General features: G+C 40.7%; 1 protein-coding gene across 2 annotated transcripts in view; it reads left to right on the forward strand.

Annotated features, from left to right (window-relative positions):
- ADCY1 (adenylate cyclase 1) overlaps nucleotides 1–12141 on the forward strand; it is a 1189286-nt gene that overhangs the window by 376562 nt on the left and 800583 nt on the right. For both annotated transcript variants that reach the window (XM_075315022.1, XM_075315023.1), the window contains exon 3: nucleotides 11912–12030. In XM_075315022.1, the coding sequence (XP_075171137.1) occupies nucleotides 11912–12030 (119 nt within the window). The remainder of the gene's footprint in view (nucleotides 1–11911; nucleotides 12031–12141) is intronic.

Here is a 12141-nt window from a genome sequence, read left to right on the forward strand (position 1 = left end):
AGGTTAATAATTGTTTATTTACTCTCATTAATATATTCACTTGCAATAGAGGTCAGATTCAATTTCTTAAAAACTTACTAACAAGGTACATGATGTTCAGAAAGGGGATCAAATCCTCTTTGGGCATTTTAATATTGTATCAGATGGGCATTTAGATTCAACCACACCAACAAGACACCTGTTTTATACATTAGTTAATTAAATTAGAGTTATACAATGTGTTCTAATGCTTGAACACTTTTAAAGAAAGTCTCTAGAATTGACTTACCATTTCCAAACTCATTCTCCTTACTCACATTTAAAAACGTAAATATATGCTAAAGAATATAGTCTGACCATTCACTAATTGCCTTCAATTTTTGTACTGGTCCATCTCTCTCAAACGCTAATATTTTGAAGAGAAATTTGTATCGCATACAACAGTTGATCCATAAGAGAAACATTTAAAAATCATTAAAGATGTTTTTTTTCTTAGAAAATATGTCCTAAAATATATCGGGAACGTTACTACAAATTTCAGAACAAAATTTCAACAGAAAAGGAATGAACCCTAAACCCTCCAATAGAAGACTAGTTCTTTCAATGTGCACTTGGAATTAATCTTTACTATTCTTACATTGGTTAATAAAAAATTACAAAGATTATACTAAAGAATTTTGTATAACACTACTCACAACAGTTTAACTTAAAAAAATTACCCAGATAGTTTCATAAACAAATCTTTCAGTACCTTTTTCCCTATTTATACAGCCATTAGGTGAATTTAGCACAATAAACCAAAATATCAAAGGCATCCACACAAATGTAAGGCAATATAAAATCCATTTTTGGAGACATGTATTTGCTAACATCAATATTTACATTTCTCAAAACACTTACTTTTTTATTGACTGAAATCTAGAAAATTTTAAAAAACAATAGGGAAATTTAAGTAAACCTTATCTTGAAATACATCTAACCAACCTTAGCTCTATTTGAATATTGAAAAATCATTGGTTTTAAAAAAAATGTCTAAACTTGAATTTCTTTGGATGTGAAGAATATTTTTTGTAAAATTATTCTTTTACCAATTTTTTTAAAACTTTCAATTCCATCCCATTAATGAAATTTAAAATTGAGATTTCAAAACTCTAAACACAAGTTACAACATTTATATGGAGTTCCAATATACCAAGAATAGCTAGAAGTACTCTAATAAACCATAAAAAGAGGTGGTATAGGTCTCACAAACAGTGCCTTGAAAAAGTATTCATACCCAGTTAACTTTTCCACATTATTTCACGTTACACCCACAAACTTGTATGCATTTTATTTGGACTTTAGGTGATATATCAACACTAAATAGCAAGTATTTGTGAAATGTAAAGAAATTAATACATGGTTTTCAAAATATTTTAAAAATATAAATCTGAAAATTGTGATGGGCATTTGTATTCAGCCTCCTTGAATCACTTTGTAGGACCACTTTTCACTACAATTCATGAGATCATTCTACAGCTTACAAATAGCCATATCAGAGACAGCACTAGTATGTCAAAGAAGGTGCCCCAGTCAGATGAGACAAAGAAAGTAGAACTTTTTCGTCAGGGCTGACGAAGGTGACACTGAAACGTGCGCATCGGGGCTGGCGTCACATGTGCACACAGGTCCTCTACTGCACAGGTAAAAAACTTCTTCTATTTATTATGTTTATGCCTGGGAGGCTTCCCTCTATATCTTATATCTATTTCCTGATATAGTGAATAAGACATGCGGCAATTGGGACACTTCATGCTGTAATTGCACCATGCCTCTTTTCTATAGCTATATTCATTAGCACAATAGTAACATGTACTAAAGCCACAGCTGCTATACATATTGAGACAAGTACTATTGGCAATACATATTCTTTTCTGACCCCCAATAATATCAATAGCCAGCTCTATATAACTGCAATAATGATGTATACTATGGCTATAGCTATTACATGAGTGCTACACATACCATTGGCTGTTTTTTTATTATTATTTTTTCATTATTTTTTCTGGGTCTTAATCTTATTTCCCTTCCCTCCTTTTGAGAAAAACATTCAATAATACCTCTATACGACATTTTCTGATCGATTCTTTTTTCCTCTGTCTATTGTATACATTACTCCATGCCAGATGAACATAAACAGTAATATCTTTCTTATATTATAGTGATACACACTTAGTCTACTGTTGTCACACCATATCTTTTCTTAACGTAACCCTCCTTTTCCTATAGTTTGTATAGCTATCGGATAGTATACAACTGAGTACACTCATATATTTATGACTTGTTTTTCAACTCATGAATAGAGATGAGCGAACCGGCCGTGGTTCGGCTCGAGTTCGGTTCGTTGAACGGAGGTCTCGTTCGAGTTCAGTTCGGCGAACGTTCGACAAACCGAACTCGAACCAATAGGAAATAATAGGAGGCAATCACAAACACATAAAAACGCATTATAACACTTACCGGTCCCCGCGATCCCTCCTGCACTCTGTCTCCTGCCGCTTTTCCATCCGATGATCGCTGAATCCTCCCGGTGACCAGAACTGCCAGCAGTGATGCAGGACCTATCGTGACGTCAAAATAGCCATGTGACCAGTCACGTGGCTATTATCTCATTGGCTACAGACTGGTCACATGGCTTTGACGTCATGTCCTGTCCTAGGTCCTGTCATTGCACTCTCCGGTACACGGTGCGCATTTGTGTATCGCCGTGTACCGGTGACATGCTCTAGCACACGGTCGACTCCCCGTTCCGTTAGGGACCGGCTGACACAGCCGGTCATTAACGGAGATCACCGTTGCCATAGCAACGCAGTTAGCGGTGACGTCACCGCTAACCGCGGCTCCGGGAATCACATGACGGAGCATCGTTGCTATGGTAACGCGTCTGTCAGCATTACCGCTGTTAACGCTAACAGCCAGCAGCACTGATCTCTCACGGAGTGAAGGCTGCACGGGAAGCAGCGTCTTCCCCCATGCAGCAGTGATGGAGCAGAGCAGCATTTATTGAACGAGAAAGACAGAAGACCATGGATCGTGGAGGGCTGACAGGGGGTAATAAAGAGGGAGTCTCTAATGTGTCTGTGTATTTATTTCTATTAAAGTATTTTTTCTCTGTGTGGTGTCTTTTTTTAACCCTTTATTGGAGATTCTTAATGGCCGGGTCAAACGTGCCTGACATTAAGAATCTCTGGCTTAATACTAGCTAGTAAAACAAAGCTAGTATTAACTCATTATTACCCAACAAGCCACCCGGCTTCAGGGCTGTTGGAAGAGTTGGATACAGCGCCAGATGATGGCGCTTCTATGAAAGCGCCATTTTCTGGGGTGGCTGCGGACTGCAATTCGCAGCAGAGGTGCCCAGAAACCTCGGGCTAACCTGTGCTGTGGATTCCAATCCCCAGCTGCCTAGTTGTACCCGGCTGGACACAAAAATGGGGCGAAGCCCACGTCATTTGTTTTTTAATTATTTCATGAAATAAGTGAAATAACTAAAAAAAATGGGTTTCCCTATATTTTTGATTCCCAGCCGGGTACAAATATGCAACTGGGGGTTGGAGGCAGCCCGTGGCTGCCTGCTGTACCTGGCTAGCATACAAAAATATGGCGAAGCCCACGTCATTTTTTTGGTGGGCAAAAAACTTCTGCATACAGTCCTGGATGGAGTATGCTGAGCCTTGTAGTTCTGCAGCTGCTGTCTGCTCTTCTCCATACAGACAGACAGCAGCTGCAGAACTACAAGGCTCAGCATACTCCATCCAGGACTGTATGCAGAAGTTTTTTGCCCCCTGAAAAAATTATGTGGGCTTCGCCATATTTTTGTATGCTAGCCAGGTACAGCAGGCAGGTACGGCTGCCCCCAACCCGCAGTTGCCTATTTGTACCCGGCTGGGAACCAAAAATAATGGGAAGCCCTTTTTTTATTATTTCATGAATTTCATGAAATAATTAGAAAACAAATGACGTAGGCTTCGCCCCATTTTTGTGTCCAGCCAGGTACAACTAGGCAGCTGGGGATTGGAATCCGCAGCACAGGTTGGCCTGAGCTTTCTGGGCCCCACTGCTGCGAATTGCAGTTTGCAGCTGCCTCAGAAAATGGCACTTTCATAGAAGCGCCATCTTCTGGCGCTGTATCCAACTCTTCCAGCACCTGCCTGCAATACCTGGCTAGCATACAAAAATATGGCGAAGCTCACATCCTTTTTTTGTAGTTTTTTTGGCAAAAAAAACAAAAAATGCTTCCCTGGATTTTCCATTGCCAGTGAAGGTAACACCAAACAGTGGGGGTTAGCAGCCAGTAGCTGCTTGGATTACCCTTAGCTAGCAATACAAAAAATGCAGCGGGAGCCCATATATATTTTTTTTAATTATTTATTTAAATAACTAAAAACAAAAAGGGCTTCCCTGTATTTTGATTGCTGGACATCACAGTGCTGTAAAAATAAAAATAAAAATAAAAATCTTTAAAAAAAATGACGTAGCGCTCCGCGGTATTTTTGATTCTCAGCGCAGATAAAGCAGACAGCTATGGGTTGCCACCCCCATCTGCCTGCCGTTACCTTGGTTGGCAATCAAATTACAGGGAAGCCCATTAATTTTTTCTATTTAAAAAATAGTTAAAAAAAAAATGACGCTGGGTCCCCCCATTTTTGATAGCCAGCTAGGGTAAAGCAGACGGCTGTAGCCAGAAAACCACAGCTGGCAGCTTTACCATGGTTGGGGATCCAATGTGGAGCTCCCCCTAGGCTCTTTTTTTATAATTATTTTATAAATATTAATAATTACACAAAAAAAGTAGGGTCCCCCCCAAATTGGATCACCAGCCAAGGTAAAGCGGACAGCTGTGGTCTGGTATTCTCAGGGTGGGAAGGTCCATAGTTATTGGGCCTTCACAGCCTAAAAATAGCAGGCCGCAGGCACCCCAGACGTGGCGCATCCACTAGATGCGCCAATCCTGGCGCTTCACCCCAGCTCATCCCGTGCCCTGGTGCAGTGGCAAACGGGGTAATAAATCGGGTTGATACTAGCTGTAAAGTCACCTGAGATCAAGCCCAGCAGTTTGTGATGTCATGGCGTCTATTAGATACCCAACATCATAAACTGTCAGTACTAACAAAAAAAAAATCGACAAAAGAAATTTATTTGAAAAAACAGTCCCCAAAACATTTCCTCTTTCACCAATTTATTGTAAGAAAAAAAATAAAGGGGTCCCAGAACGACTCTAGACCGTCTAGAATATGGGGGGGAGACACTCAGGGAACGTATCCCCCATTTTCTAGGAGTGCAGACCCTTCATGTGAGGAGTGTGGGTGCAATAAATCTGCACTCACTCTCCCCGGGTCCACAGCAGCAGAGTCCATGTCGTAATGGTTGCTACCAAAGCTGCAATTCCCCAGCTCATGAGGTAAGGGCATGCCTAATCAGGAGAACTATTCTACATTTCCAAATATTGGTATTTGCTGATATTATTGCTATTCCACCTACTATATATTGGGGATAGGATCTTGGAGATGGAATACCCCTTTAAGTCCAGTTATCCAGCTGAATGAATACTTAACAACAGAGCTCGCTATTTAGATGTGTTTTCTTGTGGCGTATAACGGACTCTCATGTTTGGTAGTCGTTCTGCAGGGAAACTATAAAAGCAAATCCCTCCATTTGGAAATGTAGTTTATAGCTCTCCTGATCAATTATGTTCCTTACCTCATGAGCAGGGCATTGCAGTAATAATAATAATTTATTCATTTATATAGCGTTATTAATTCCGTAGCGCTGAATGTCTTTGGAGTGTGGGAGTACCCGGAGGAAACCCACGCAAACACGGGGAGAACATACAAACTCCTTGCAGATGGTGTCCTTGGTGAGAATTGAACCCAGGACCTCAGCGCTGCAAGACTGCAGTGCTAACCACTGAGCCACCGTGCCGCCTATTTAGCTTACAGATGCATAACCACCACTCACTGTGTCTGAACACAGGAAGCTGAGGTGACAGCCGCTCTGTGCATGCGGCAGCGTCTATTGTGAAGGAGAGGGCCGTGGGGGGATCAACGCTGCACAGGTACCGTGGGACACCGGGGAACACCGGTGGGATTATAGGGGGTGACCTGGCAGGGCCTGGGGAGGAGTTTTCTGTCGCATGTGTCATGGCACATGCGACAGAAACCAGAGGAGTAGGGTGAATGCGGCCGGCGCGCTGCTGTGCGCTCGGCCATCTTGGATTTCTGGGAGGGCATCAGGGGGGGGCACTTTGGCGACACCGGGGGACCGGAGGGGACCGGGGAGGAGATTTATCATGTTTGTTCATGCCAGATGGGAGATAAATAATTTTTTACCGGCGCTGTCATTTACTGTAACGTGATCATCAGTGTACGGTGTATACCTGTGATCACGTGAGCGGGGACCGGAAAAACCATCCTGAATCATGATCTCCAGGGTCTCAGCTAGCCCTGAAACCCCGGAGATTTTCTGACGCTGGGGGGCGCTATTCACTTATTTCTGCCTGCTGTTTATAAACGGCAGATCAGAATAAGGCTACATTAACACGACCGATCCATTTTTGTGGTCTGCAAAAAACAGTCCGTTTTTTTTCACGGGTGCATCCGTGTGGCATCCGTTTCCGTTCCGTAGACGATCCGTATGTCATCTGTTTGTCATCCGTGTGCCTTCCGTTTTTTTTTGTGTACTGCAAAAAAACTGAAGGAGGGAAAATACATAAATTTACCCAGGATCCATAGCTTCAATCTACATGAGGCGGTCACATGTTCACTCCAGTGCCATTTTCTACTGCTTTTCACAGCGTAGAATGCTCTGGTGATTTTCTTGTGCTTGTGCACTTCATATCAGTCTTTTCTGTCATTATAATGGCAGAAAGACACATAATGTCCCACTCTCCTGCATTTTGTAATTTTGCACCCTTTGGTGCCTTTCATGTGGCACTAAGGGGTGCTAAGCTTTGTATTTAGCCAAAAAAATGAAAAAAAAAATGACGTAGGGTTCCCCCTATTTTTGTAGCCAGCTAGGGTAAAGCAGACGGCTGCAGCCTACAGACCACAGCTGGCAGCCTCACCTTGGCTGGTAATCCAAAACTGAGGGCACCCCATGCTGTTATTTTAAATTAAATAAATAATTAAAAAAAAAAAACACGTAGGGGTCCCCACAAAATTGGATCACCAGCCAAGGTAAAGCAGACAGCTGGGGTCTGATATTCTCAGACTAGGGAGGTCCATGGTTATTGGACTCTCCCCAGCCTAAAAATAGCAGGCCGCTGCTGCCCCAGAAGTGGCGCATCTATTAGATGCGCCAATCCTCGTGCTTCGCCCCAGCTCATCCCGCGCCCTGGTGCGGTGGCAAACGGGGTAATATATGTGGTTAATACCAGATGTGTAATGTCACCTGGCATCAAGCCCTGGGGTTGGTGAGGTCAGGCGTCTATCAGATACCCGACATCACCAACCCAGTCAGTAATAAAAAAAAATAGACTACAAACACATTTTTATTTGAAAAAACACTCCCCAATACATTCCCTCTTTAACCAATTTATTAGAAAGAAAAACAAATCCAGGTCTGGTGTAATCCAAGGGGTTGCCATGACGATCCACTCTGTCCCAGTCAATGAAGAGCAGGATGTTCCCCATTGGCTGGGAGAGCAGTGCAGTGACCTGAGCTAACATCAATGGGTCAGCCCAGGTCACTGCAGGGGATGACAAGTGCTGCTGTCAGCGAGGTACATTACCTGCGCTGATCTCCTGCACTGCTGACAGCACCTGTCACTGAGTTCAATGACCGCCGCCTTCACAGCCAAGTATCGCGAGCGGCCCGGTTTTTTCACACTGTGTTGTATTCTTATTAACCCTGATCTTTTTAGCCAATTGTTTTTCCTCCTGCATATTGGAATTATTTTCTCCTTTAACTGTGCCTATTGGAACTCACGCTCAGCGTGTAGCAAACTCTCCTTCATCCGTGACTTCTTCCTTTCCAATTCCCTTAACCTCCTGGCTCTTACCGAGACCTGGATTCAGCAGTCAGACACCACCGCTGCTGCTGCTCTCTCATATCGTGGCCTACAATTTTCTAACACCCCTAGACTTGACAGCAGTTCAGGTAGATGTGTTGGTCTGCTGCTTTCCCCAAACTACACTTTTCAAGACATCAGCTCCTCCTCACTATGCTCCGCTCTATCGGGCTCAAGGACACCACTCCTTCTTGGTTCTCCTCCTACCTCTCTGACCGCTCATTCATTGTAACTTTTCCTGACTCCTCTTCCTCTCCTCTTCCCCTTACGGTCAGGGTTCCTAAGGGTTCAGACCTAGGCCCCCTACTTTTTTCTCTATACACTGCTCCTATTGGACAAACCATCAGCAACTTTGGTTTCCAGTACCATCTCTGTGCTGATGACACACAACTGTACACATCTTCTCCTGACATCACCCCTGCATTATTACAAAATACTACCAATTGTCTGTCTGCTGTCTCCAACATCATGTCCTCCTTCTATCTAAAGCTGAACCTGTCAAAAACTGAACTTCTCCTGTTTCCTCTCTCTCTTAACATTCTGAAACCCAATATTACCATTTCTGTTTGTGGCTCTACCATTACGCCCCAGCAGCACGCCCACTGTGTTGGAGTTATATTTGACTCCGATCTCTCCTTCACTCCCCATATTCGTTCACTCGCTTGTTCATGTCAATTTCACCTCAAAAACATCTCTAGAATTTGTCTTTTTCTTACCATTGACGCTGTAAAAACTCTTACTGTCGCTCTCATTCATTCTCGCCTGGATTACTGTAATTATTTACTAATTGGTCTCCCTGTTACTAAATTTTCCCCTCTCCAATCCATTCTGAATGCCGCAGCCAGGATCATTTTCCTCTCCAACCGCTTCACTGATGCCTCTGCTCTTTGCCAGTCATTACACTGGTTGCCTATCCGCTACAGAATCCAACATAAACTTACCACTCTTACCCACAAAGCTCTCTATGGTTCTGCACTGCCCTACATCACCTCCCTCATCTCTGTCTATCACCCCACCCATGCTCTCCGTTCTGCCAATGACCTAAGACTGACATTCTCAACAATTCGAACCTCCCACTCCCGTCTTCAAGATTTCTCACGAGCTGCACCTATGCTCTGGAACACACTACCAAGAACAATCCGATTAATTAAAAACGCATTTCTTTAGACTAGCCTATAACGTTACCTTCCTCATCTAATCTAGTCTCATTCTGCCCTTCATAAAGTTTACTTCCAATTCTTGTCCCCTGTATCTTCTGGTTCCTTCATCTTCATGTACTTTTTTTTTAACTCTGTACCTGTATAAATTCTGGCTAGCAACCGGTCCATGCAGCTGGTTTTGAATCCTTTATTAAATCAATGGCTGGACCATATATGACAAGCCTTTTTCCCCCATTCACCTTTTGTGCCTCCCCTATTCCCTCATAGACTGTAAGCTTATGAGGAGGGCCCTCACTCCTTTTGGTATCTGAATTTTGTTATTTTGTATTGTCTCATATTGTCTGTACATGTCCCCTCTGAATTGTAAAATGCTGCAGAATATGTTGGCGCCATAGAAATAGAAATTATTATTATTATTATTATTATTATTATTGTACCTTATACTTCTACAGTATACCTGTGCTTGATTTTTATGTATTTATACATGTTATGCCCCTGTTTTCTAGTCATACTGCCAGTTGGGGCTCATTATTTTTAAACTATTAATAAATTAGCTATTTTTGACCTAATCGGTTCTTTCTTAGAATTTTTTTATTCTAAAAATTGGTGCCTCCTTAAAATAGGAATTAGTAAACTATCAGATATTAATGAAGATTTTCTTGTCTCATTTCAAAATCTTAACATATATTATGACCTCATGTACTCTGAATCAAATGGCTTGAGATATGTTAATATATTACTAATACAATTAAATATCCCATATTATTACCAAAATACATCTCCAATCTCTTTAACAAACTGTTAACCATAATTGGAAAAAATGTTATTTCTTTACAATTTAAGGATGATTTAACATTAATAAAAAAACCAATATAAATAATTGGGGGAAGGACCTCACTATTACAATTGCTTTAGATCCAATAGTCAAAGGCCTTACATCATATATATTTATACCACCTGTGCCTCCTTACAAGAGACACATTATAAAATTATGTCAAGGTAGGATATTATGAAACTTCATAAATTTGATAGGAGAGGAAATTTGGTATATACCGTGCTAACATCACGGAATACGAAATTGATATCATTTTTATTTTAATAAAAATACATATTAAATAATATTTATTTTCACCATTTCCTTCCACTTGGATTTTTTTCCCCTTTTTCAGTACATTATATGGTAATATGAATGTAGTTATTAAAATCTACAATTTATCTAGCGTAAAAAAAACAAACACTCATATGGCTATGTCTACCAAAAAAATGTAAAAGGTCTGGCTAATGGAAGAAGGGGAGGAAACAATAGGAATGTAAAAAACTAAAAAATTGGCTGTGGATGTTAGGATTTGAAGATGGAAAACATCTAAAATCACAGACAATTATTTCACAGGTTAGAGATTGAATTAGACTAAATAGTTTGCATACAGTTTAGAATATTGGCTCCAAAAAGCAGAACTATGGAATCGTAATTTAGCTGAAGCCCAAAAAAACCTAATCAAAAGCCTAGTGCTGCCATTTGTACTCATATACAGAATGTTTCATCCATATCCAAGCATATAGAGGGTAGGCACTTTCCCTTTTATTTTCCACACTATTGTCCCATATCTACATGCCCGATTCCCTATTGAAATGTGTCATAATGTAATAGTTAAAGTAGGACCAATCAATAAAGAAACTTGACTCAGCATAATTTGGAAATTAAAAAAGAGCTATCACTCTAACACTACATCGGACCATTATTCAGTCATGATCCACTGGTGTTAACAGGTAAGTAAACTAGTACGCTTGCTGAAAAGCAGACACAAAGCCAAAAGTTACCAATAATTGGTGTTGAATCGATCTATATAACCGATTCATTGTATCAACTAGTTTTTCTTGGGTTATCAGGGAGCTTGGCAGTGACTGTACCCAAGCATATATATATATTCCATGCATTGGAACTGGGTGTAAATACACCATACGTTACTTGTGAAAGTGCACAATAATCAGCCTAGTAGCATAAGCAGCCATTGCCTCATCCATCAAAAATGAGTAAATTGCATATTGTCCTCTCTATTAGGGGCAGCGGAGTGATGTTCTTGATAAATTGGTGGCAGCTATGGGATATCTTCATGATCTCCCAGACTGTCTCTGTGACAAAATGTAGAACAGTTACCTGCACTCATAATTGTTTCAACCTAAATGTAGTGCTGTATACATATGAGATTTAGGCCTCGGATACACTGCGCCTTTTTGTAGTGATGATTGATTTGAACTATTTTGCCACCACTGCAGTCAGAAGAAATGCATTGAGTAGAATGCAGTTGGTTGGATTGCAGCTGCCGCCTAATAGTTAGCATCAGTCAGTAGCTCTACATAAAGTCACCCAGGCCTAAACCAGTAGATCTGCTCAACCTTTTTTTTTTGTATCTATTTTAGCATAAACAGGTTCAAGATTCAATCTTAAAAGTAAAATTTGCATATATGTGAGTCCATTATTGTTTGCAGTTTTTTATTCTTCTTATTCCTTCTGAACATTGCTACTCTTGCCCATAGGATGCGTTTGATATTGTACCTCAGTCGCTCTCAACCATTGGCCTTTCGTGGAAAAATGATCTGCTCTGTGTCATGGGTGGAGAGAGGATTGAATGTCAAGTTTTATCTGCTGAGGTCTCAGATTTGATGTTGTGTTTCAATGAAACCGCACAGGAATATTAATTTTATGTTTCAAATATGTTTCCTTTAGGAGCGTCTTTTAATGAGCCTTTTACCTAGAAACGTTGCTATGGAAATGAAGGAAGATTTTCTGAAGCCGCCTGAGAGAATTTTTCATAAGATTTATATTCAAAGACATGACAATGTTAGGTAAGATTGACATTTAAGCATAAAATATTATTAAATGGATACTGTGAATACAAATATAGTGACATGTAGTGACATTTATATTTGAATGACTAACAAATGTGATATCACAAG

Source organism: Anomaloglossus baeobatrachus, chromosome 6, assembly GCF_048569485.1.
Source record: "Anomaloglossus baeobatrachus isolate aAnoBae1 chromosome 6, aAnoBae1.hap1, whole genome shotgun sequence".
NCBI classification, from domain to species: domain Eukaryota; kingdom Metazoa; phylum Chordata; class Amphibia; order Anura; family Aromobatidae; genus Anomaloglossus; species Anomaloglossus baeobatrachus.